The sequence below is a fragment of the Cryptomeria japonica genome, chromosome 10, assembly GCF_030272615.1.
Source record: "Cryptomeria japonica chromosome 10, Sugi_1.0, whole genome shotgun sequence".
Lineage (NCBI taxonomy): Eukaryota > Viridiplantae > Streptophyta > Pinopsida > Cupressales > Cupressaceae > Cryptomeria > Cryptomeria japonica.
In genome coordinates, this window is record NC_081414.1 from 16,845,047 (window position 1) to 16,872,843 (window position 27,797).

Consider the following 27,797-nt stretch of genomic DNA (forward strand, 5'->3'; position numbering starts at 1 on the left):
CAATCCGTTATTTGTTGAGCTCTTGTGCACATATAAAATCTGAGAGCAAATATATCAAACAAGATCAATGGAGATAGGAGACAATGGAGATTGAAACCCTACTTGGCATGTGAATGGTAATATTGCTTCATTTGTTGATTTGCATGTTCTTAGGTATCTTCATTGGTGTATGGTGAATGTTTTATTGTAGGACTAGGGTTTGTTGTGGTTGGATCTTTGTGGTTTTGCAAGAGTTTATCATCATCATTTTTCACCATATACAAGTATATCTTTGATGGTTCTTGCTAGGGATGGTGTGAATTTATGCGATATTATTTTCTTTTGATACATGGCCATAGCTTATGGACTTTGCGATCACCAAGTGAAAAGAAGAACCAAAAATCTAGGAACTCAATACGTATGCATTTAACTTTTGAAATAATCAAATATTTTATAGAATATTTTAATTGCTTCTCTGTAAATCTCAAACATATTTTTGTATATTATTCATGTTACTTTAATAGTTTAATCAATGTGTATAAATAATGTTGAATATATTAAAATCTAGGAAATTGTTTAATTACAAAGTATGTTGTGTTGAGTTTATGTTTGTTGTGTGGATTGGATTAAGTTGTTTAACTGGAAGTTCAAGATAAAGCTTCTATGTTATTTCTCAAAATAGTGCAACAATGATGCTTCATATGAATAAATTGAGATGTTTTGACTGTTCTTCAGGTATGATTTTCAAAAAAATATTCATTATGATACACTCACAATAGAGGAGGCTGAAAACCAAATGAATGATCAGAAAAGGAATCAGGAAGGATTTGCTAGATGGCTAATGAAAGACAAACAAGATAAGGTTGAACGAGGAGTAAAAACACGTTTAACCATTGGTGAGGATGATGAGGATGATGAAAGGGATGTTGAATGGGATGATGTGTTGGATAATGAGGAGACAAAGAAGAAAACAATTAATAAGAATGAAGATAGTGAAGAAGAAGCTGGAGATGATGAAAAATTCCATCCTAATGATGATGTAGATGAAGATCAAGACAAAGACAAAGGTTCTATCTTGCTCCACCTTCTTACCTTTGTTCTTGTGCTATATTTGGAATTTACTGAAATTTCTGTAATTATAGGTGAGGAGTGGGAGCATGAAAAAGAATATGCAGATGATGATGAGCAGATTCAAGACAATTCTCATAACACTTCAAAAGAAGATGAATCCAGTGAATCAGCTCTAGATGATAATTCGGTGTGAATACTTATTTTTCCTCATTCTTTTCTTTACAAACTTTTAGTTACATGCATCTAAAATGTGCTACTTTGAAATTAACTCATTACTCAGATAATTGCATGGTCACCTATATTTGAATAATTAGATTAATGCCTAGAGCAAGAAGAGAAGATTTAATATGGTCTGTCACATAATGGAGTATATGAATATCCAATATTACAACAGTTTTATTTCCATATATCAATTTATTTTTTTTTTGCTCGGTAATAGTTTGTATTTTATTTATATTCGAAAGAGTAAATATAAGATGACTTCATTAATATGTTGTGTTCACAAGATTTTTTAGGGGCTTGGAATTTAACCATTTTCTTTTATCTATGTTTGAAGTACATGCTAAATAGCCTTTCAAAAAGGTTTAGAAGGGCTTTAAAGTGACATAGTATCCAAAACATGGAAAATAATTATCTACTTGTTAACTCTTAATGGTCCCTATGCATATTGGGTATCATCTAGCCAAAGGTTGTTAACTACAGTTTCATGTAACGTGCCTATGTTTGTGATTTTCAGAGCATGTACAATTTTTTGGACATTGATCACAATTTTAGAGTTAGTAAAGGTTTCATGGTCATTTCTTTTAGAAAAATATTTGTCAATTTAGAAGCCAAGTACCGAGGTGCATGTCCTATTGTTCTAGTGTAGTAACCTCCTTTCTTTTCATACCAGCTTCAAATGTTTATGCCTTACGGTTGTCATTTTTCTCAAATAACAATCATGTCACCTTAATGACATCTTTTCGTTCACTGAAATTTCTAGTAATTGAATACAAACACTCATATTGAGCCAAGATTGACCTAGTTATTAATTACCTGAGATAAATGCATTCTAATCTGTCTCACTTTAAATTCTATTTAATCTAACTCAAATCTCTTGATTCCATCAATGGTTAATGCTATATGTTTGTGAGGTATCCCTTCATTACATTTACTATAGCCAACATAATGCTACTATTGAACATAGAATAGCTTACAATAAATTGGAATATTTTTAGTGTTCCACTATTATATTGATTCCAATTGAGAAATGCGAGGCTACCACCTAGGAGCTTTGCCAATCCACTGCCGCTTTGGAAGCTCAACCTTTTGATCCCACCGCCCAACTTCAACTTGCTCAAATATGCTAGCAAAAGTAAATTTCAGATGCATATTTTGCCCATGGCAATTGGCTCAAAATTGGTGAAAAGTTTTAAAGGAGTTATTCCAAGGCTTGCAGGCTCATCATACCTGTCATACTATCAAGAATTTTTTTGAAGGTCATCAACTCCTTCATGAATTACTAGATAATCTCTAGGCTTTTGTTTGACATTATGAGAATGTCTTTGAGGCTCGGGATAGCACTCTTGCAAGGAAGCTTAAGTTGCAACAATGCCTCGAGGCTGTCCCTTGTCAACTATCCAATGCTCAACGCATTTTCTACAATCAATTCCTTTCTATGATGACCTCAAAGAAGCTGTTTCCTCCATGGTCAATGGTCAATGACAAAGCTTCTAGCCTAGATGGCTTCCCTTGCAAATTTTACGTGGCCTTTTGGGACACTATTGGTAGTGATCTCCATAAGGTTTATCTGGAAGCCATGCACACCAGGTCATTAGAAGATTTGATCAACAAGGGTAATATCAAATTCATACCTAAAACTAGCAATCTAGAGGATATCAATAACTCAAGGTCATTCCCAAAGCACTAGCTCTCAAACTATGCTTGATGTTGCTGCTTTTGTAAGACCTAAACACATAGGACATCAAATCCAATTATATCTTGGACAACATTATAACATTCTAGGAAGGAATGGATCGACATTCTAAATAGCTTTCAATTTTCCTCAAAATTGATTTTGCTAAGGTCTGTGACTGCATATAATGGCCCTTCATTCTTGCCATGCTATAGGCCCTTGGTTTTGGGCCACAATTTCTTTAATTGGTTTAGATGCTTTTTGCCGATGACTCAACCTACGTAAACATCTCAGGACAATCGTCTTTTTTCAAACTTTTTCATTCCACTGGAGAAGGGTATCCTCTTTCTCTTGGCTCTCTGTGTTTTAGCTATAGAAGGTTTTATTTATTTCTTGGCTCAAGCTATTTCACAATCCCGTGTCAAGGCGATTTCTCTACCTAATATATACCAACAACTTGTTAATGGCCACTTTGTTGATGACTCTTTCCTCACTCTCTGTGAAGAGGAGGAGAACATTAATTAGGCTCTCAAGTGTCTTGCTCAAACATCCTATGGCATAAAGTCCTTATTATTGGTAATCCTTTTTGCCCAAGCCTACTTGGCTGGCCTCATTCCAATGGAATTGGATTGACCGTGGAGAAGTTTTCAGATTTCTAGGCATACCTTTTGCCTTCCATGCCAACCCTTCCAAGTTGTGGCTTGCTATGCTAGCAAGAATTGAGAAGAAGATTCAGAATTGGATTGCCAAGCCTCTCTCTCTAGTTAGTAAATTTCAAATTTGCTCCAAAATTTTAGCTACCATGCATGTTTACTATTCCCCAAGTTGGGTTCCTTCTAAGGCCCTCCTATTTGAAAGTTGAAAGGCTCCTCTATTTAAGTAATCGCATAATTTATTAAATGAATGAAGGTGTACGTATAGAAATTACAAAGACAATGTTTCTATTATGAAACAATCGTAAATTGAAGAAATTAGAAACTATCTAATATGTAGAATATGTTACATTATTGACCATTAAATAAATAATTATGAAGATATTATTCTAATACCCAACCTTAATGGTCAATTTGTCAACTACACCAAGTTGCCCCCTAAATTTTATAAACTTGTCTGGGCTCAGAGACTTGGTGAGGCTCTCAGCAGAATTAACTGCTTCTTCATAGTTTTGCAAAGTCATATAAGGCGAGGGTTATATAATGTGTCAATAACAGGTCGTGTTATTGACCACCGAGGCTGGATCCAGTCGGCTAAGTGTTTGGCAAGGTTTTGAACTCGTGGGATAAGGTCCCGTAGGGTAAGAGAGCAAAGATAAAGCTTGGAGCACTTATCCCGCTAAGATAAATGAAGATAGTTGTGATTGCACGGGATAAGCAAAGTAACAAAGAAAAGTGCAAAGCGGGCCTCGGTTCTTTTTCGAGTTGACCGGGTCAGTCGGTCAACTCACTTAAGTTCAACTGGCTGGAGGGGCTCCCGGTCGTCAGCGGGCGTTTTTTCCCTTCCTCTTACTGGTCACAGAGGCCACATGATAAGAATTTTCAAAGGGAAGGAGTATCTCCCCTCTTATCCCGTGACGTGGAACAAAGGCATCAAAGGTCCCGTGGGATAAGGAAACATGAGTAAATCAAGGAAACTCTTATCCCGCGGGAGAAAACAAAGACACAAGTGATCCTGTAGGATAAGGAGCAAGGAAGAATCAAAGCAAAATTCTTATCCCGCAAGGTTGAAAGGGACCCGTGGAGATGCTGCAGGGTAAGAGTACAGTGCAGTCAGTGGTCAAAATAGCCAAGGATACGTGGACCCGGGGTGCCACGTTGACCAATTGTGGCCGTCGGATCTTCATAAAGGCCCGATCCGACGGCCATGTTTTAATCATCGATTGGGCCTGCTAGAGGCCTAGATGGAGAGATCTCGAGCGCCATCTTTGTGCGAATCTCTTAGATCAACGCTCAACATTTGAATTCACGGAGGCCGTTGGCATTTGAACTTTTGGAGGCGGGTTGTTGTCAACCTGACTGTCGAGACGTTCTTTCTACTCAAGTCGGCGCCTCATATCTGATCCGATCACCCTCCAACCACCAAATTTGCTCGTCATTCCTTTAGACGCAACCCTGCAAGCCATTTTTAGACGTCACCATGCCCTCTTTAATGCAGAACAAAGACTTTTTGTCCCTGCAAGTGTGCTCAGCCATGCTTGTTGGCAGGGATTACTTCGTTGAGGGGGGTTTTTTCGCACTTCCAGAGGCAGAGGACGCTCCCAGAGCTAGCTGTAGCACCCATATCAGATCTCAGATCTGATCTCTCCCTCTCCTCTGATATTTTTGTAACCTAACCCGGGTGGGGTTAGGGTTTTCTCAATGTAACCATTTGAGTTATGCCTAAACTATAAAGGCAATTTTGTACATTTTCTGAGGATCTCTCCCTTCTTTTCTCATGCAGAATTCTTATGTCTCTCTGCATCTGTAAATTCGCCTTGCCTCTGCATTAATAGAATCTACTTGTCTTACCTAGTTTCAATTTATGCAAATGTGTGTATTTGTTTACATGTTTGTATGAATACATCTTTTTCTTGGTTTCTCAGTATGTGTGATAGTGTTGACTCCTCTTAGAGTGGCATTTGAGAACATTGTCCGTTCCTCTGCCATTGTTAAGAATTCCAACCTTGACTCAGTCTTAGAAAGCTAGACTTGGATAGAAACTTGTGTATCTTCTGGGCGGTTTTATTGATGTTCTGTACAACTATAGGCAGGGGAGATCATCATTTTAGTTTGGGCGCAAACCCTATTTCCCTTCTTTCGTGGAACCCTTCTCTCTCTCCCTTTTCCCTGTCAGACCATAGATTAGTTTTATCAGTGTTGGGTTGGTCCAACACTTTGCATTCAGATTGAAGAGGAAGCCGACCTTCTTTGGAGATTCAACCTCACAACAGTGCAAGGTCCCACACTTGAGAGGTTGATTCAATGTTTCACAAGGTTGGTGGCCAAGCCTGATCACTAGGGGTGCAAACTTTTGTGTTAACAGTTTTTGGTACGTCTGCTCGGACTGATCTTTAAAACATTCAAGATGAAATGTAGTTCCATTCCAAGCCACCGGCCATACAACAGTTTTTGGCATGCCCGGTGGGGCAGATCTTTAAGGCATTTAAGAAGAAATCCTGTTCCATCCCAAGCCACCGGCCATACCACAGTTTTTGGCACACCTGGTGGGACTGATCTTTAAAGCATTCAAGAAGAAATTCAGTTCTATTCCAAGCCATTGGCCATACCACAGTTTTTGGCATGTCCGGTGGGACTCCTTTTCAACATTTTGCTAAGATTTCAGTGTTTTCCTTAGCAATTCAGCCTTTAGAGGCAACCAATCAAAGCATTTGGCGACTCTATAAAGAAGATATCTACTGGTGAAGCGGTTCAGCGCTCAAAACACCTGAAGACATGGTTTGCTCTTCAGTATCTTGCCTTTCGGGGCAGTCACATCAGCACCTGGCGACTCTGAGGATCAAATACATGCTCTTGTTTAGGACTGACAACCATTTCACATCAAACAACCGAACATGAGCTCCTTCTAGAGGTATTTTTCTCTGATAATATGAACTTTCAGATTCTAGAAGTAGAGGGAGTAGCATAAAATCATGGCTATCCCTAGAATGCATACTTTTCTCACCTTTAATGGCGGCAGTCCCTTAACTCTAGCCCAAAAGAATGACATCCTAGTTGCAACCTTTAAGGCTGTACCATTTTTTACTGGGGAGACCTCTGTCACCCCAGCTGAGCACATTCAAGATGTAGCAGGTATCTTCTCTGTCTTTGACATCATAGAGGATAACGTAGCCTTGAGGCTTCTTGCCTCTTCTTTCAAGGGAAAAGCCCTACAATGGTTTAGGGGTCTGCCCTCTAGTTCAATTCATAGTTGGGATGAGCTGGGGGAGAAATTGTGCAAGGAATTTGAAGACAAAATTGACCCCTTGTCACTAGTTGAAGAACTAGCAACCATAAAGAGAGCCCCTTATGAGTTTATGGCATATTTTAATTATAGGTTCGAGAAGACTTGGGATAGGATCCCTGCTTTGGTTAGGCCATCTGCTAATTGTGCATTTTTATACTTCCTGAGGGCTATAAATAGTGACATAACTGTGATGATACAATCATTGGGAGGGATAACCTTCCAGAGGCTTATGACACTGCCATCAAGGCAGAAAAGGTTTTTAATTCAAGCAGGGAAGCTTCCTCCTAGGCTTTCAATGCCCTTATTCCCAATGGCTCCTTTAGGTCGAGAACTTGTACCTGTACCTCCTCCACCTTCAGAGATTAAGGGGCCTAACAATGAGTTGGTTTTAGTCACAAGGCAGCGATCTTAGGACAACTGGCCTTATCAACAACAAAGTCAAGGCTATCAACGTTAGAGCAATCTTGTTTGAGGGCAAAATTGGAGTAATCATGTTGCTCAAGCGACTTGTGGAAACGAGAGTACCCCTCAGGCATTAGTTCCGCAGAGAGATTTTTTCTTTTCAGATAGGAGGATGAGGAAGAGGATGCGCCTACGAATAGGCTGCCACATAAGTTTCAGCAGGCTAATGTTGAGGTGGCCGCAGGTAATTTTCCTTCTGCAGCACATAACATGATAGAGGTTTCTTGCCAAGAGCCCAAGGTTGCTGCATTTTGTCGCCAAGAAGAAGAAAGAACAAAAACATATAGACAATTTGAAGATTTTAAGTCTTCCTGTGAAGTGTCTCATGAGCTTGAGATATGTGCTAATGAGCTAGATATTGGAACATGTGATTATGATATGTGCTGGTTCTCCCCTGCTCCTGAATGTAATGATTGTGAGTAAGAGGCCTTCATTCAGTGTGAAGATGTTTCATTCAGCATGAGGGATCAGGTGCTTGAGCTTAAGTGTTTTACTTGGGGCGAGCATACCAATTTTAATGTGGTTGAGCAGCAACATGTTGATCATGCGGATAGTCTCTTGGTTGCTCAACCGGACAATGTACCTGAGCTTCAAAGTTTCCAGTTTGATATGTCTGAGGAGCCTCCTCATTCAGATCAAGACAAAGATGTGGTACACTTATCATCCTCATGTGAGTTTGAGGCCTTTTCATTTGGTTTCGACTCATACCAGGAGCAGGACAGTTGTGATAGCAACGACTCTCTCTTGCGTGAAGAGATTTCTTCCTCTTTTACAAGGGTTAATTCTTCTGATACTGGCCTCTTCCTTGAATACTCTTCCCTTGTTGCTGAATGTGCAATTGATGTGCCTCCATGTGCTTCAGATGCTTATCTCATATGGATCCCCTTCAACAACAAGGTAAATGGTGAGATTTTCTTTCACCACATCAGCAGCCCGTATGCTCTATTGTACGCATGCAAAATACTTCAATTGTTGCAGTTGGCTGATGACTGCAAGTCTGCAACCATGAACTGAGGGAGATCAACTACTTCAAAAGGACCATTTTTGACAGAGGCAAAAGCTTTCATTCGCCTCTTATTGTAACAATGTAAATATTAGTTATATTTTCCTAGCTTTCCAAGAAGTGCGCGTGCACATGTTATTCTTCAGAATAGCAAAATTTTGACTTTTGCAGAGGCAAAGATTATCTTTTTGCTTCAAGTTTTGACTCTATGCCCAATGGACATCTAAGGCTACTAATCAATGTGCCATGTAGGGTTGCCATCCCCTTCGAGACGCTAGAAATGTTGGCAATTTTTGTGCCAACCTTAGCAGAGCTCAGATCCAGGATTTCAGTGTAACTAACAATTCGTGTTAGTCAGTACCGATAACATGTTGTGTTATCGGTCTCAGCAAAGTTAGTTGCTTCTTCATAGTTTTGCAAAGTCATATAACGCGATTGTTGTATGATGTGTCAATAACAGGTCTTGTTATTGACTGGGTCGTGTTATTGACCACCTAGGCGGGATCCAGTCGGCAAAGTGTTTGGTAAGGTTTTGATCTCGTGGGATAAGGTCCCATAGGGTAAGAGAGCAAAGATAAAGCTTGGAGTGTTTATCCCGCGGAGATAAATGAAGACAGTTGTGACCGTGCGGGATAAGGAAAGTAACAAAGAAAAGTGCAAAGCAGGCCCTAGTTCTTTTTCGAGCTGATTGGGTTAGTATGTCAACTCACTTAAGTTCAACCGTTTGGAGGGGCTCCCGGTCATCAGTGGGCCGCATTTTCTCTTCCTCTTACCGGTCGCAGAGGGTGTGGGATAAGAATTTTCAAAGGGAAGGAGTATCTCCCATCTTATCTCGCAAAGTGGAGCAAAGGCATCAAAGGTCCCGCGGGATAAGGAAACAAGAGTAAATCAAAAAAACTCTTATCCCATGGGAGGAAACAAAGACACAAGTGATCCCGCGGGATAAGGAGCAAGGAAGAATCAAAGCAAAATTCTTATCCCGTGAGGTTAAAATGGACCTGTGGAGATGTTGCGGGGTAAGAGTACAGTGCAGTCAGCGGTCAACACAACCAAGGATATGTGGACCCGGGGTGCCACGTCAACCAATTGTGGCCATCGGATCTTCATAAAAGCTCGATCTGACGACCATGTTTTAATCATCGATTGGGCCTCCTGGAGGCCTAGATGGAGAGGTCTCGTGCGTCGATCTTCGCGCGAATCTCTCAAATCAACGGTCAACATTTGAATTCATGGAGGCCGTTGGCATTTGAGCTTTTGTAGGTGGGTTATTGTCGACCCGACTGTCGAGACGTTCTTCCTGCTCAAGTCGATGCCTCATATCTGATCCGATCGCCCTCCAACCACCCGATTTGCTCATCATTACTTTAGATGCGACCCTCCAAGCCGTTTTCAGACGTCACCATGCCCTCTTTAATGCAGAATAGAGACCTTTTGTCCCTGCAAGTGTGCTCAGCCATGCTTGTTGGTAGGGATTACTTCGTTGAGGGGGGGTTTTTTGCGCTTCATGAGGTAGAGGATGCTCCCAGAGCTAGCTGTAGCACGCATATCAGATCTCGGATCTGATCTCTCCCTCTCCTTTGATATTTTTGTAACCTAACCTGGGTGGGGTTAGTGTTTTCTCAATGTAACCATTTGAGCTATGCCTGAACTATAAAGGCAATTTTGTACATTTTTCTGAGGATCTCTCCCTTCTTTTCTCATGCGGAATTCTTATGTCTCTCTGCATCTGTAAATTTGCCTTGCCTTTGCATTAATAGAATCTACTTGTCTTACCTAGTTTCAATTTATGCAAATGTGTGTATTTTCTTACTTGTTTGTATGAATACATCTTTTTCTTATTTTCTCAGCATGTGTGATAGTGTTGACTCCTCTTAGAGTGGCATTTGAGAACATTGTCCTTTCCTCTGCCATTGTTAAGAATTCCAACCTTGACTAAGTCTTAGAAAGCTAGACTTGGATAGAAACTTGTGTATCTTCTGGGCGGTTTTATTGATGTTCCGTGCAGCTATAGGCAGGGGAGATCGTCATTTCAGTTTGGGTGCAAACTCTATTTCCCTTCTTTCATGCAACCCTTCTCTCTCTCCCTTTTCCTTGTCATACCATAGATTAGTTTTATCAGTGTTGGGTTGGTCCAACACTCTGCTCAGATTGAAGAGGAAGCCGGCCTTCTCCGGAGATTCAACCTGACAACAACACAAGGTCCCACACATGAGAGGTTGATTCAATGTTTCACAAGGTTGGTGGTCAAGCCTGATCACCAGGGGTGCAAACTTTTGTGTTGACAGGAGTATTGAACGAATGATCACTCTTGGGAGTGTCACTTGGCAAAGAATGGATCTGAATTTGATTGCTCTTCTTAGAGGAGGTTTTCAGGATGTGTCTTGTGTTGGTACCTTGCAGGATAGTGCCTTGTGTAGATGTTGTTACAAAACTCCTAGGTTGACTTAGGACCTGGGGATCATTCTTGGTTTCAGCCTGAATTAGTCTAATGATTGTTTGATTGTGTTGGCATTGCTTGAGGACAAGCAATTTTTAGGAAGGGCAGACTGTAATGTTCCCATTTTCAGGTTCTCTAGCAGTGCAATTGTAGTTGACTTTTTGGGTTTGTCTCAGCTTGTCTAGAGGTGTAATTAGATGTTACCAGTGAGCTTTGAAGGTTTAGAGGAGTCATATTATGCTTTCAAGTGCTATTTTTGACTTTCAAATTGGGCTCCAAGATTCTTGGAGGGAGCGTCTATTTTTAGTAAGTCACGTAGTTAGGTCTGTTTATCATCTTTCATCACCAAGATCACTCCTACGCCATCAAATTTCAATTCTGATGCATTTCAACCATTGTTGCTAATTGGGTGTATTATTGAGCAATATTTAATTAATTTCGCTAAGGTTGGCATCTCAGTGTTATAGCTCGTTGGAAAGAGAACAATTTTTTTAAAATGTTGAGACACTTAAAAGTGACTTTAAGTGCCGAAAATGTTTAAAAAGTAAATTAAATCACTCTATTGGAGTTAAAAGACTCAATAAATTAATAAAGTGATTTTAAAAGGTTGCTTCCAGGAAAGTCCTTGAAAATCTTATGAAAGGCCCAAAGGGGGATGGAGAGCTCACTTGGGATGTTGAGTTTATTATTTCTGATATTTTTCTTTGAGAAAACCTTGCGTGGCCCTAGAGATTTGGACTTGGTCCATCTTAGCCTTCTTGAGGACGGAATCCCTCGCGAAGAAGACTAGCTATGGTAGTGAAAGATCTACTTTGGTTCGTATTTGTTGGAGATATGTTACAAGCATTTTGCAGTGTATTTCTAGTTTGGTTTCGTTGAGTGTTGTTCGAGTTTCATGAGTTTTTGGAGACATTTTTTAGTGCTGATCCTACCATTCCAGCTACCTTGAGATTCTCATTTTTTCTTGTATCTTCAAAAATAAGTCATATTATTTTGGGTATTGTTTCAGAGGTTTTCTTATTTCTAGGTGATGAGAATGCATATATAATATGTGGGTTTTGGTTTGGTATTTATTTTTCTAACTCAAGTCACCCCTTTTAGGCAACACTCAACTTGCGTATTGGTACATGGGAATTTGTGAGGTATTTTCTTGTGTTTAAAAGCTGCAAAATCATCTTTTGGAGGCGTTTAGGGTCTGCACTTTCATTTTAATCCATTTCATGACCTATGGAGAAGTTATTGAAGATTGACATCCAAACTCCAAGTGCAAGTTAGCTAATTTCAATGCCAGTTCAGTCTATTTCATTGCTGCATTTTTTGGCTATGTTTTAATTACATATGTAATGATTTAATGATCTGGGTTGCTCTTACTTTTGGGAAAAAGTGTATTTTCAAATCAGAAATAAAATCTGGAATTTTCAACTTCATATATTTTTGAGTTTGGTCAATTTTTTGAGTTATTAAATTGTTGCAAGTTACTCTATTACCAGCACTTTGTTTATCATCTAAAAAATATTGCATAACACACTTCAAGTACAAAACAAACAAAAAAAACTCAAGACAAAACAAGGCAACACATTTCAGAAGTTAAATGAGGTAAAGAGAAATTACTTCATGTATGATCAAGAGTTTTATGCAATTGTGCAAGCACTCAAGAAATGGAGACGCTACTTGCTACAAAGTAGTTCGTGTTGTACACCGATCATCATGCATTGCAATTCATCAATAGCCAAGATAAGGTAAGCCAAAAACATGTGAAGTGGGTTGAGTTTCTAGAAAAATATTATTTTTTTGTTTTGAAGCATAGAAGTGGCAAATTAAATAGAGTTGTTGATGCATTAAGTAGGAGGTGTTTGTTGTTGAATGAAATGAGAGTGAATGTTTTTGGTTTTGATTGTATGGGAGATTTGTATGAAGAGATTTGTTTTGATTGCTTGGGTAGTGTTGTGCGTTGCGCACACCTCGCTCCTTTGCTTTACAGGGGACCCCCATTTTGTTTTTTGTTGTTTGCCCGTTTGAAAGTGAGAAAGAAATGACCCTCCAGGCCGAAATTGGCAAAATGACCCTCCAGGCCGAAATTTTTGTTTTGATTGCTTGGGTAGTGTTGTGCGTTGTGCACACCTCGCCCCTTTGCTTTACAGGGGACCCCCATTTTTTTTTTAGTTCTTTGTTGTCTGCCTGTTTGAAAGTGAGAAAGAAATGACCCTCCAGGCCGAAATTGGCAAAATCACCATCCAGGCCGAAATTGGCAAAATCACCATTTAGGCTGAACTTCAATAATTCAAAATGGCATTCCAAGCCGAAAATCGCTAATGAATGGAGGGGCATTTTTCATTAAGTTTGCAAAAAATGACTTTGGCCCGAAAATACCAATAAGAGAAAGGGGCGTTAAACTAGAACTTTTCAAAAGTGCCTTCTAGGCCGAAAATCGCAAATATGAGGGAAGGCATCATTCTCTCCAACCTTTTCAAAATGGCATTTTGACTCGAAGATCGCAAAAAATGAATGGAAGGGCGTTTTAACTGAAAACATTCCAAGGTGACACAATTAGATAAATCGTGGAGGTAATGGTAAAACTTATAAGATAAAATCTCATGCAGTTTGGTGTAAATACCCAAGTTTGGCTAAAGAGACATAAAGCATTTAAAAGAAGTAAATCTTTAGCAGTTCACCTCTTAGGCTGAATTTTGTCCAAATAGAAGAGCAAATCAAGAAGACAGATCGAACTTCATATAAGAAGTGGGAGATTCAAAAGATACATCTCACAAAGAGCTTCTCAAGGCCTGAACCCCACAAGACGAAGCTAGACATTAAAATTTAATATTTGTTAAAATAAATTATTTAATTTTTCAAATTAATTTATTGAAGTGAAATCAATTGATTGTTCGCAGGACGCCATCAGAAGAACTAGGAGAAAGCCCGAAACGACAAAGCCAGGCGCTGAGCTGAAGAGGAAGATGCAGGAACGTGCTGCAAGAGCGTGAGATCTGAACTGGGCATTGGGAATCGTGTCGCTGAACAAAGATGAAGTCCACCACCGAGACCAAAGACCAAAGAACACTCCGAATGCGGCAAGTCTATGCATTCTCAGGAAAAGTGCACAACTGGATTTAATTCCAGAAGTTCAGTTTCTGAAAACTGAAATTGTTTTATTGTAAAACTGCTTGTGGGCCCCACTCAGATATTTTGAAAGAAAGGGGAAACAAGTCAGTTGTGGACAACTATTCCCAACCACCAAGAGGACCAAATTAATGCCAAACAGTTACAGGCAGCTGAGGATAGTGGTTGGATAGATGACTAAGAGTTTAATGGGCATGTGTTAAGGCTGCCAGTTTCTAGAAGGCAGATTAGGACCCTTGGATGCAGTTAATCCTGCCCTTTGATTCAAAATTGTAAATTCTATAAAAGGCAGAGGCCTTTCTTTTGTTGGTTAGAATTTTGTAGTTAGATTTTAGAGTTAGAATAGGTTAGATTTTAGGCATAGCATGGAGATGTTGCAGAAATTGTTGTAATGGCAGCTGAAAAACATTGAAATATGGTGTTTGTTGTCTTTGTTTTAGTCTGTTTGCATGGTTTCTTTCAGCTAGTTAATTTTAGAGTGTAGGGATTTTAATGGTGAAGTGTGGAGGGGTATTTGATGCATTTCTGGTTCATACCATTGGGGTTCTGCTGATTGTAGGTCATCATGCATGGTTAGTCTGAACCCAAATTGTGCTTAGTTCAACTGCAAGTGTTCGTCTTAGGCTGCGCCAGAATTGGGTGCCTAAAACGAGTGTCTCTGGTCTGAAAATCTTCATCCCTTGGAGCTTGTTTAGTCCTAAATGTATGGTTGGTGAATAAACAGATAACACAGTATTCCCTGTACGTACCAAGTATTCATGCAACAGAACAATTGTACATCATAACATAAATGACCAATGATAATAATTAGACCAGAAAGTTATATCTTTATTCTAATGTCCCCAATTGTCCATACATCATCCCCCTGCCGAGGTTCCAACCAAACAATATATAGACCTGACGGTTGGTCAAGTTGCCAACCGTCACCAACTCCCAACTACCCGACGAGAACCTCTCGGCAACAACATAAACATAAACACGACATAACATACTTATAACTATTATTCTTACTAACATACGTTTTTACCCCTAACATTAGCCCCCCCCAAAACGTAGTTGTCTTCTAGACGACTAAGACAATAAGAGCTGAAATATAAAACATAAACTAGGACTGAGAAGAGGGAGGTGTCCCTGTAGTGGTCGCAATAAGAGGCTGTTGTCCGGCCTGGAGTTTCCGGTTCTTTTCTGCCATCAACTGTCGTTCCCGTGCTTTCTTTACCATGTGAGCAGCTTCCAGTAGCTTTTTATCCTTTTGTTCTAGCTGTAAAGTGAGCTCTGCCACCTAGGCCGCTAATGCCTGTGCCTCCTCATGCATGCTGCAACGGGCCTCATAGGTAGTCATCTTCATTTCCATCTCCTTCCTCAAGCTCCGCTGCACTGTGGCCAACTCTGCCTTCTTTTCTCCTTCCTTTTCCAGGGTTGTCATGTACATCCGTTGAGCCTCTTTTTCCACCTGGTGCTACCGCATCTGTAAGTACACCTCCCGGAAAGCCCCCTCCATGCTGCGGAAGGTGGTGCCCAAAGTGCCAGTGCCTCCTATTAGGTGCCTGTGGGTCCAGTTCTGAAACATCTCAGGTGTACTATGGTCTGGCCACCCCTGCTGCTCAAAGGTGCTGTGTGAACTCATCCTTGCACCTCTCGGTCATGAAGTGACACAGCTGTGTAGCGTCGGCTGAATTGTCGGCCTCCATCTGTCCAATAAGCTGAGCGATGTTGCATGCAACATTAGAGAACCCTTGTAGCTCCTCTAGGAATCGTCCGAGTGAGCCTGTTGGGTCATTCGGGTCGGGTGGTGTGATATGGAGTCCTGTGAAGGCTCCTTGGGGTCCCTTGCTTTGCTTGTCCCTTCCTTGTTGTTCCTGATCAGTGGATCTCTCTCTGTCCAGATCTGGGACGGTGATATCTCTATCTGTGGTCATGCCTAGCCCAATGGACTTGTTATGCGGTGTAGGAGAGGGGGGAAGGTGTGGGGCGAGTGCAAACTGCCCTAGCCATCCATCCAGCGAGGCGTCTATATCTTCATTTGTCAGAGTATCCAAAGCTGTTTCTGCCTCTAAGTTAGCTGGTACCGTATCGGTTCCTACTGACACCGTACCAGTTTCTGCTGACACTGTACTGGTTTCTGTTGATCCCATACTAGTTTCTGCTGGTACCGTATCGGTTCCTATTGACATCCTACCAGTTTCTGCTGACACCGTACTGGTTTCTGTTGATCTCGTACTAGTTTTTGCTGGTACCGTACCGGTTTCTGCTGGCACCGTACCGGTTTCTGTTGCAAGTACGGCCAAGCTGATCTACGGCAATGATACCCATCGCTGTGTCGGTGGTTCCCCCTCTCCAATCTTCTAGAACAGTACCCCCACTGATCGTACATCTCCCACTGGGTTGGCTACTGCAAGCGCCTCCTGAGGTACTAGGTGTGCCAAGGATAGTTTCGAAGGTGTAAATTTTACCCTCGTACTTTTCCATTGAGCCCGTAATCCTCCCTGTTGCTCCTCCTCTTCCTCTTCCTCTTCCTCCTGCTGCCATGACTCTGTTTCCTCTTCCTCCTCTACAGTTGTGTGTCCTGACAGGTGGAACTCCTCATCACTGCTTTCTTGTTCTTCCGTTTCTTCCACCTCCTCCGAATCCTCTGCGCTGCTAACCTCTTCAATCTCCACGGATGTGTCCAGTTTCCTCCTCTTCCGTGTGGGCTGCGCTGTGTCGCCAAGGGTGTCCAGGTGGATATAGTAGTACATGGTGGGTTTATTTGGTTCTACCCTTCTGCGAGGTTCAAACGTCCCCCATACTTCTGGTGGTACCTACAGGCGTACGTCATCTAGGAACAAATTGATAGCATGATGGCACATGTAGAATGTTTTGTGCTCCAGTCTCAGGAAGTCATGGATGCGTTCTGCCAGGAGTTGTCCCCAATTGTACACCTTCCCGCATCTGATCCCGTTCATTAATCCTATCATCCATATAGCTATGTCAGAGGCGTGACTGGCTCTCGTAAGGCGGCTTTTGACCAGGTCCATTAACGTCCTCCATTTGCCAGGTGCGATAAAGGCCCGCTTCATTCCTCTGCTATCGGCCCAAGCACTTTTCCACTGCTCCTTCATGAGGTCATATCTGCACACCAAATCCATCAACCACTTCTTTTCTCTGGTGAGTTTTTTGGTTGGCTTGGTTGCGGATGCTCCTTTCTCCGGTATGCCAAATACCCGCCTAAAGTCCTCGGGTTTGAACGAAACTCGCACCGTGCGCCCTTGGAACTAGATGACTGAAGCTCTTTCTTGTGGATTATAACCGGATACCATGGTTCGCAGGACTGGCTCGAACTCTTTAATGTTGAATGTGGGCATTTGGACGACGTGGTCGACCTGTGCCCTCTTGAGAGATTCCTTCATCACATGGTCTGGAGGGTTTTCCTCCCACCAGGTACGACATTCACTGCCAGTCAGACTCTCAAATGCTACATTTGCCACCGTGAGTCCCTCTGAGTCCTTTGGTGTCTTCGGTCTACTCTTGGTTTTCTTGCTGCTGGTGGGGTCTGTGGCAGTCATGGCTGCACTGCAACTGCCTTTCTTTGTTTTTCTTCCACTACCCCTTCCTGAGTCGTTATTATAACTGTCTGACAGATTGTCTCGCCAGTTTGTACGGCCCATTGTGTCACTCTTAGTTTCCCTGTTGTACGGCTTCTTCCTTGTGTTCTGGCAGACAGGCCCTTTGCCTCTTATACTTGCGTGCTGCCTCCTTGATTAGCTTGTCAAGTACATGTCGTACGGATAGGGTGTTTCCGTTGTACGTCGTATGCTTCTCTATTTGCCGCCGTACGGATTCTGTCTTGTGCGAATTCTTTTGCATGTGCTAGTGGGCGTAGACTGTACACCGTATGGTGAAGATATGTCTCTTCTTCGGGCTATGTCCGTACGGTAACACCGTACGTTGTACGGTACCACACGTTGGCTCTTTCGTGGTTTTCTTACGTCGTACATGTACGACGAACAATAGCCTCCACCTCGTGCTTCGTACACCAAAACCGTTTGCGCCGTATGCCGTACACGTACGACATGTGCGTCGTACGCCGTACGGTGATCTTTGCTCACGCTTGCATGAACTCCATACGCCATACACGTACGGTAAAATTGTGCTCTTCCTCGTTCTTCGTACGTCGTACGATGACTCCAATTCTCCAACTCACTTGTACCTTGAATCTGTACGCCGTACGGTGCAGCTTCTTGGCGCTTGTGATTCCTTGACTGTGCAATCCGTACACCGTACGGATTGATCAACTCCTCCTGGCTTTCCTTGGCGTCCGTACAAGTGGTTCTACTCAATTCCGTCTGGCTGTCGGGTTCACCCTGCTCTCTTTCCTGTGCTATGCCTAATGGGGTTTCGTGGAAACTTTTATAAGCACTTTTCTTTGCCAGGATTAGGGTTAGGTATACATGTTTTATTAACTTAACATAAAATAATTGTTTCCTCAGCAGTCTTACTTTTTCTCTACTGTTTTTACTTGTACTTGCCTGATGTTATAATTTTTTAATACCTGCTGACTTGGACTTCCTTGCTTTTTTCCTGTATTTCTCCTTCTCACCCTTTAAGACCCCTTGTTTTTTCAATCGTCTGACTTTTTTTGTCTGACACGGCTTTTTCAATATTACTTCCTTGCCTTTAGTTTACCCTGGTACCCCTTGGCCTGATTGTGCCTTCTAGCTGGCCTTCTGTAGGCCACTGGCCAGTTTATTGTGTTTGTTTTTGCAGCCAAAGAGTTTCCCTGTCTCCTTTGTTTCCTTCTTACTGGCCCTTTACCTTGCTTTTTCCTCCATTTCTTCCCTAGTTCTTTGTTCCTCACCTTGTCTTCCTTCCATTTCTTGTTTGGTTCCTGTTCGGAGTCTCCATCCCCATTGTTCCTCCTTTTTACTCCTGGGGTATTGTTGGGCGTCCTCATTCTTATTTTTGAGTCGTGTAACCACGTACACACATGTGGTAGTCTTCTGTAGCATTCTTGTGCACAACACGTCCCTACATATTCCAGATCCCATATCTTGTCCACCAGTGGGGCGGGTCCCACACCCTTGTAGCGGCCGTCAATGTACTGATCCCCATACTGGTGGTATCATTTTACTTTGTCTCCGTCAATCTCCGGTGGCCCAACCAGGTTAGGAATCACCCGGTACAATGAGTTAGGTCCAGCCTCTACCTCGCCTGCTTCGAAAGCGATGACGAATAGGTCCTCTGCTTTCAGTACCATTTTTAAACATGGGCCTAGGGTTGCCCCATATTCTTCCAAGTTGAACTCTTCCTCTAGGTCCACTGGCTCCACCTCTTTAATTATGTTCTCATCTTTCCTTCGGGCTTCTGCTTCTTCATCAATGTCATATGCTAGGTATCCCTCCCGAGCTCCTTCGTATGGGGCCCTTTTTTCCAATATCCTGAAACTCACACCCACACAGCTGGGTCTCCGAAATAGGCATTCGTGAGATGTTTGTGGATTCTGGGAACCGCCACACCTTCCACCCTTTTTGGTACAAGTCGTTCTTCCATGGCCGCCAAAGGCTTCGCTCAGTCCCTCTGATAGGGTTCTCCTTTTACCACCGGGTCCTCTTCGACCTCCTTGCTTCGACCAATGGTCCAATGCTCTCTCGTGGCGTATCCTAGCATGTTAATCCCAATCACAGGTTTATTTCTTTCCCTGTAGATCTTCAACTTGGAACCATTCACCGGGTCTTTGATCGGATTGTTATCCAGAGTCGTGAGCTTTACTGCTCCGTTCCTACCGACCTCTTTGATTTTATAGGGTCTGAGCCAAGGGACTTTGAACTTCCCTGGTCGAAGTTTGTTCCAACCGTTATACTTCAAAACTAACTGCCCCGGTCGGAAGTTGGCCTTCCGCAGATGCTGGTCATGCCAATGCTTCCGCTAGTGTTGTGCCACCTCAGTTGCCCATTGTGCCATCAGTCTTCGTTCACCCAGCTTTGCATTCAAGCTTTCTATGTCCCCAAGTCGATTTTCCACCGCCACTCGAAGGCTCAACACGGTGTACTCGGCTGGTACCACTGCCTCCTGCCCGTACATGAGCTGAAATGGGGTATGCCTGGTAGTGACTTTGTATGTTGTACGGTAGGCCCATAGTATGGTTGGTAGTAGTTCCTCCCAGTCTTCTTGTTCCACTCCACATGATTTGTAGATTATTGATACCAACATCTTGTTGGTTGCTTCTGCTTGACCATTAGCGCGGGGATAGTACGGGCTTGATAGGTTATGGAATATTTTAAATTCCATGGTTATGGTACGGATTACTTGATTGACAAAGTGCACTCCTCTGTCACTGTTGATTTGAAGTGGTATCTCGTACCTGGTGACAATTTGTCCGTACAAGAACCGTGCCGTACTCAGAGCCGTGTTATCCGGCAAAGCCCTAACTTCTCCCCACTTGGTGAGATATTCCGTGGCAACTACAATATATTTGCACCGGTGTAGGTTACTTGGCTTCAGAGGTTCCACAAAGTCCAAACCCCATCGTTTGAATAGTTCTTGCAGCTACGAAGGGAAGAGAGGCATGAAGTCCCTCTTGAGAGGTTTTCCCGCTCGTTGACAAGTGTCGCATCCGATTACCCACTCTCGAGCGTCTGTGTGTAGAGTTGGCCACCATAGACCTGCGAGAAGCAATTTCCTGGTGGTTGCATCTGGTCCCATATGTGCACCTGCCAATCCGTCGTGTGCCTCCTTTAGTACACCGCAAATTTCCTCCTCCATGACACACCTCCTCAAGATTTGGTTGGGACCCATCTTATATGGAAGCCCATTAATTAGTTGGAAGGTTTTGCTCTTCAGTGCCAATTTCCTTCGTTCCCCTGAAGGCATCTCACTTGGCAATGTGGAGGTAGACAGGTACTGGCCTATCTTTTCATACTAGGTTGGTAGTATTGCAATTTGGAACAAGTGTGCATTTGGAAAGTCTTCGTTTACTCCCTCGTCCGGTTCCCCTGATCTGATCCTTGATAGTTGGTCAGCTATTACATAGGACTTTCCTGGCCGTACAACAATGGTGAAGTTGAATTCCTATAAGAGCAGTAGCCATCGGCTTACCCTCCCTTGGATGATTGGTTTATTCACTAGGTACATTAGTGCCTGGTGGTCCACATAAAATGTGAACGGTGTAGCCAACAAGTAGTGCCGGAACTTCTGTACTGCGTACAACATCCCTAGTGCCTCCCGCTCCGTTGTGCTATAGTTCCGTTCGGTCTTTGACAAAAGCCGACTTGCAAAGAAGACAGAATGGTCTAGTCCTTGCGCCCCTACCTGGGCAAGGGTAGCACCAATTGCAAAGTTGGAGGCGTCGACGTGCACGTGAAATTCTTTGTTCCAGTCTGGGTATACCAATATCGGTGCACTCACCAGCCGGTCTTTCAATTTCTTGAAGGCTTCTTCTTGCTCCGTACCCCACACAAACGACTCTCCCTTCCTTGTCAACTTATCTAATGGCCAAGACACCTGCGCAAAGCCTTTAATGAATCTCTGGTAGTAGCCGACATGGCCGAGGAATGATTTCACCCCTGTTACGTTCGTTGGGCTTTCCATGTTGACAATTACTCCTATCTTGTCTAGGTCTGTCTTCAATCCTTCCTTACAGACGATGTGGCCCAGGAGTTTCCCTTGTGGTACCACAAACCTGCACTTCTTTGGATTCAGGGCTAACCTAGCCTTTCGACATCTTTCCATGCATTCCCCCAAAGCCTTCAAATGAGTGTCCTGATCGCTAAAAATCGACCAGTCATCCAAAAATGCTCTGAAATTCCCTACTGACATCTTGTAAAAAATGTGCAAAATTATTCGCTGGAAGGTTGCGGGTGCATTGCATAGCTCGAAGGGAATGCAATTATAGGCATACACTCCTTCCTCCACCACGAATATGGTCTTCAGCTTATCTTCTTCCACAATACTTATCTGATTGTACCCGGAGAATCCATCCTGAAATGTGTATATTTCGTGCTCGGCGACTTCTTCCAGGATACTGCCAGTGAATGGGATCGGAAATGGATCCTTGATGGTTACTACATTTAGGTACCTGAAATCCACACATATCCTTATCTGATTAGCCTCTTTTTTAAGGGAGACGACTATTGGAGAAACCCAGTCACTTGTTTCCACTTTGAATATAATCCTTGCTTGTAACATTTTATTGATCTCTTCATTTACTTTGGCTGCATAGTTTTTGTTCATCCTGTACGGCCTCCTTCGTACCGATTGGGCTCCTGGTATGAGGGTTATGCGATGCACGCATAGCTCCGATGGTACCCCCTTCAAGTCTTTGTAGGTCCAGGCAAAAACGTCTTTATATTCCAGAAATATCTTGAAGGCCGCTGCCTTTAGCACGGGGTTCCAGTCATCTCCTACCAGTATCATCTGTGGTTCTGCCTCATTGCCCAGATTAACCTTCTCCACACCTCGTTCCTCGTACTTGATGGGTTTATCCCGTTCAAACTGGTGGGTTGGCGTGTCATCCATTTTGGCCATTCCCTCTTGGTATCTACTGTACTCCGGGGGAAAGGATTGTTCTTCCGTCTCGCCGCTTGATTCTCCTATCTCACATATTTGCAGCATGTGACATTCCGGGTGGAAGACTTCATAGTCCTCCATTTGCCAATGAAAAAGTCCTGCCAGTGAGCTGGTTCCATCCTCGGAACACTCGTCCAATTCCAACACTCTTTCCTTGTCAGGCTCTTTCCCTCCTCTGTCTCCGTCAGAACCCCATTCCCATCGGTTTGAATCTTCTGAGTCGGAATCCAATGACGCGAGCTCTTCGCTAACGAACTGGTTCCTTAGATCAATTACATACTTATGGCCGTCGTTCTCGATTGAGAGTGTATTCCTTTTTCCAGCTGTGGTTAGCTTTGGCCATGATCAGCCACCCCCTTCCTAGGAGGGCGTCGTACGCTTTCCTTTCTTGTGGAATGACTACAAAATCCAGAAGGAATTGCTGCGTCCCAATTACCACCTTTTGTGCCATGAGGGTACCAAGGGGTTTGATGCCGTGTTGATCCACACCGATGTGATAACCCCTAAGGTATCACGAGATGTAAATCACTTATGTGGACTAATTAAATAAAGTTACTATAAATGAATAATTAAAGTAAATAAGTAATCTATGAAAAATCAAGGAAATATATTTAATTCATTTTAATAAAGGAAATGTTATTTAATAATTAATATAATTAAAAGAAATGATACTTAATATTTAATATAATTAAAATGAAATGATATTTAATAATTAATATATTTAAATGAAATGTTATATTTAATATATTTAAAATGAAATGATATTTAATAATTAATATATTAAATGAAATGTTATATTTAATATATTTAAAATGGAATTAAAGGTAATACGTAATACCAACCATGCATAACTTTAAACCACGGGCTCCTAGATAAGGGGTTACTTCCGTAGGAAGTGGTGCGTGGGTAACCGCTGCCTAAGCTGCGATTACCCCCGCACCCCTTCATGTGGAAGGGGACTGTGGAGGGGCACAACCCCTCACGGGTTACATAAGGAACAACAACAAGAGGCTAGGAGGGGAAAAAGGCACGGAGAAGGGAAGGAAAGACTGCGGTTAGAGGAATCACGACTGCTGCGCACAAACAGGTAAGTAATAAATTAATACTTTATATATATGTTACGGGTTACTTGCTGTATGTAATATAGAATATAAGTAATTAATGTTCTAATACATACAGTAAGGAATGAATGTTTTAATATATATGTAATGAATGAAATTAATACATATTTAATATATATGTTAACAAATGTAATTAATACGTATAAATATGTTAATGAATGATTTTCATATGTTAATTAATATGTATAAATATGCTAATGAACATGTTAAGAGATATGTGTAAACATATGTGATAAATATGCGTAAATAGATGTTATTGAATACATATTAATAAATAGATAGGAATGTATTGAAATTGATATGCATGTGTATGGCTTGGTTGATTAAGTTCAACCAAGAGAGACGGATCTGGCCAATCCTCTCTGAGGACTTGGATGATGAAGGCATCACCCAAGGCAAGGAATAGACAAGGGTCTTCCTTGGATGGCTTGGGTGTAAGAGGTTACACCCAAGACAGGATTCAAACTCATCTTCGATTTCCTGGAGGGCTTGGAACCAAGGGGTTCCAAGAGGGCGAGCTTCACGGCCGCCTAAGGACATCTTGGAACCAGGTTCCAAGAGGGCGAGCTTCACGGCCACCTAAGGACATCTTGGAACCAAGGGGTTCCAAGAGGGCGAGCCTTACGGCTGCCTATGGACATACTTTTGTATGGCATTCATATTCTTTTTTAAGATGAAAATTATGAATATGTTAATTTAGTATTAAAGATAGATTGCAAATTAAAAAGATGGTTTATACCGATATATATATGTTGTATTCTAAATTTGTTTTGCAGGGTAGTGATCTCTAACTAGTAGGGACATTACAACCGACTAGGTGGAAGGTTGGTGGCCAGAGTGTCGGCTTGCTGAGGCTTCGCCAAGTTTCCTCCGGCACTATGTTGACTTTGGACCCACCTTCAACAATGGTGTTTGTAAGCTTTTGTCCCAATATATCCATCTCTACCACTGCGGGTTTCCGTCCGACGCCCACTGCGAGTAGCATAGGGTTCATGGCATCCGTACCAGATTCCTTCACCGGGTCTGTACCAGATTTTGCCATCGTTTGGTGTTCCTGACTGAGGGTAGTGTCCCCGGTTATATTTGTCAGAGCCATCCTTAACTGTGGCATGGTCTGTAGAAGGTCAGACACTCGTATGGGTATTGTGGTTTGTAACATCTGCTTGATGATAGTTTTCTCTGGTTCTGATCGGACTGGTGTATCGGCAACCAGATGCGAGGCCCTTCGCTCTCCAGCCATCGCCCGCTCGATATCCGCCCTTGCCTCCTGGAGCCTTTCTTTTTCTGTGCAAGGGTCCGGGTACATGGCTTTCTTGTTCTGCAACCTTGTGATTGCCAGTATGTCTTCTCTTGATTCCTCCACATCAAGCATGTTCACCCCTTTTTGTTTTGGACAATCTATGTCCTCGTGATTTCCTGGACTGCACCATCTGCACAACAAACTTCCTATATCACCTCCGTTTTGGCATTCTCTGGCAAAGTGACCCCATTTGTTGCACTTCCTGCACTGAATCATGGGTCGTCCCTTCCCATCGTATTGAATTCTGCTCCTTGGTGTGTTATTATTGGATCTGTTGTTACCCCACCGATTATTTTTGTACCCTCCAGGTGAGGCGTCAGAGTTTGTTGTTGGCTTCAGCGGTGTCGCCAGCGGTGTGGTTCGGTCAGGTTGGGCGTAGAGCACTTGTGTGCTCCGTGCTTTCAAGTTGTACGGGCATTCCTTAGTGGAATGTCCCGTTACTTGGCAGATGTCACAGAAAACTTTACGGGGACAACTTCCTTTAGTGTGTCCTTCAGTCTTGCAGTCAGTACACCATAGTTCTTTTCCTTCCCTACCACTTTCTTTGTCACCTTTTAACTCCTCCATCATCCTCGTCATATCCTTCTGGAGTGCTTGCACAGTTTTGGATCCCCCGTCGCTGTCGTCTTCCGTGTTGTCACCATCGCTGGTCCGTCGCTTCCCTTGGGATGTCTTGTTTTCACTTTCAATATCCATGGTGCGGTTGTAGGCTTCATCGTACGATGGCGGAGGGACCACTTTCATTGTCCTTCTCAGGGATGGTACCAATCCTTCCACGAACCACTGCTTCTTGAGGTCATCTGTCGGCTGGTTCTCCATTTTGTTAAGTAGTTCCCTCAGCCTTCTGTTATATGCGCGCACACTTTCGTTTTTTCCTTGTTTGGTGTTGTAAATTTCTGCCACAATTTCGTTGTCATCCCGTAGGAGTTTGAATTCTTCCTCGAAGGCCTTCCTCAGATTGCTCCAGGACGTTTTATGCTGAGCATCGAGGTTTGTGTACCAGTCAATAGCTATTCCTCACAGAGTGGCCGGAAATGCCTTCACCCAGTAGTCCCGATCGTCCTGGCCGTTTGCTTCCCAGATGGTGACGCATGTCTTGCAATGCCGTACCCGGTCCTCTGACTCGTCGCCCATGAATTTTGGGAGTTTCTGCTTCTCCGAGGTGTGTGCCATCGTTCTATTCTGTATGGTTTTATGCAGTGCCTGGAAATGGCTATATGCCGGAAAGGTACTATGTGTCCGGGAGGTACCGTACGCTCCTGGTCTGGTCGGGCCCTTGCCAACTGAGCTTTGGTCACCTTCGCTTCTATAGTCCCTCCTTCCCGGGGTTTCGGATTTGATCTTCCTATTTTGATGCCCTCTGACAAGGACAAATTTTTAATGCCAGACAACGTTGCTTCAAAAATAGTGGTGATCTCCTCGTGCAGGTCTCGTATTGCCTCCTCGCCTTGTTTAGAAAATTCCGATTGGGTGCTTTGTGATTCGGCTCTGGAGTCTTCTTCACTTAACGTCGAGTGTGGGGCCTGGTCGGCGAGATCTTCCTCTGCTACGTCTGGAAGTGGCAGGTTCTTGGCGACCTTGGCCAACTCCTTCCACGTACACGGTTTGTGCCTCTCCCGACTACGACTCCGATTCACACTCCGACTTCTGCTGTGTTTCTCCGGACTCCTCGAGTCGGCAACTTCCCTTAGTCGCCGCCTCCTGTCGGCCTGTTCTTTTATGCAGAGAGATCTCCGTACAGTTCCCTCGTTTACTCCTTCGGTAGCAGTGGTACGTCTGTCTTTGTTCAGCCGTAGGGGCATCAAGTGCCAGAGGTACGACGCTGACTAGGCTCCCTCTCCTCTTCCTCCCTACGACTTCGTTCCTCGTACCGTCGGAGAACTTGTTGCCGCCGAAGTTCCTTGCCGTTTCCTCCCTTTGGTCTTGGAGTGCAATCAAATTCCTGGCGAGTAACCTTGGAATACTCCCGAGCAGGTCAAAGATGGGGGTGCTGACGGTGAGTTCACACGTACCGTGCCTTCTGAGACGGCTCTCTCCTGAGCCTCTCGCTGCACATACTGCGTGACTGACACGTCCCACAACTCTACCAAGTCTGCCATCAACTGATCCTCTCATTCCTCTTCCGCGGTACTCTCTTTGTGCGTGTCGCTGTCCACGACAATTAATTGCTGGTAAATGGTCGGCCCATCAATTGCTTCGGCCTGCCGCCATAGTTATTTCCAGGTTCGTTCAGGCAACGATGCCAAAATGTTTAGTCCTAAATGTATGGTTAATGAATAAACAGATAACACAGTATTCCCTGTATGTACCAAGTATTCATGCAACAGAACAATTGTACATCATAACATAAATGACCAATGATAATAATTAGACCAGAAAGTTATATCTTTATTCCAATGTCCTCAATTGTCCATACATGATTCCCCTGCCGAGGTTCCAACCAAACAATATATAAACCCAACGGTTGGTCAAGTTGCCAACCGTCACCAACTCCCAACTACCCGACGGGAACCTCTCAGCAACAACATAAACATAAACATAAACACGACATAACATACTTATAACTATTATTCTTACTAACATACGTTTTTACCCCTAACAGAGCTTGCACCGTTTTTGCCTAGTTGTGAGGGTATCTTTGGCGAAACAAGAACTGGTTTATCGAAATTTGTCTATCCGTTACATCAGCTGTTATCATCCTTGTCCTTAGGCTTCTTGAACCCTTCCCTTTTCATTTTATTTCGTAGTCTGAGAATCACAGCAGACCACCTTGTTGCAAAACGTAAGTCCCCTTGTGCTCCCAGCAAATCACATCGACTGTTGAGCTATCCTGCAATCAAGACCTGACAATCGAAACCTTGAGGTCGTCCCCATTGATCAAATTGAAACAGCATTAGGGATTTCCTTATCTCAAGAGAGGATAGGAT

The 27,797-nt window shown here is 42.9% G+C and overlaps 1 protein-coding gene across 4 annotated transcripts in view; it reads left to right on the forward strand.

Annotated features, from left to right (window-relative positions):
* LOC131076717 (transcription initiation factor IIF subunit alpha) overlaps positions 1–27,797 on the forward strand; it is a 258,184-nt gene that overhangs the window by 48,124 nt on the left and 182,263 nt on the right. For all 4 annotated transcript variants that reach the window (XR_009113478.2, XM_058014022.2, XM_058014024.2 and 1 more), the window contains exons 4-5: positions 715–1,046; positions 1,122–1,237. Coding sequence is in view for 3 of the 4 variants with exons in the window: in XM_058014022.2 (XP_057870005.1) it covers positions 715–1,046; positions 1,122–1,237 (448 nt within the window). In the remaining variant the exon portion in view is untranslated. The remainder of the gene's footprint in view (positions 1–714; positions 1,047–1,121; positions 1,238–27,797) is intronic.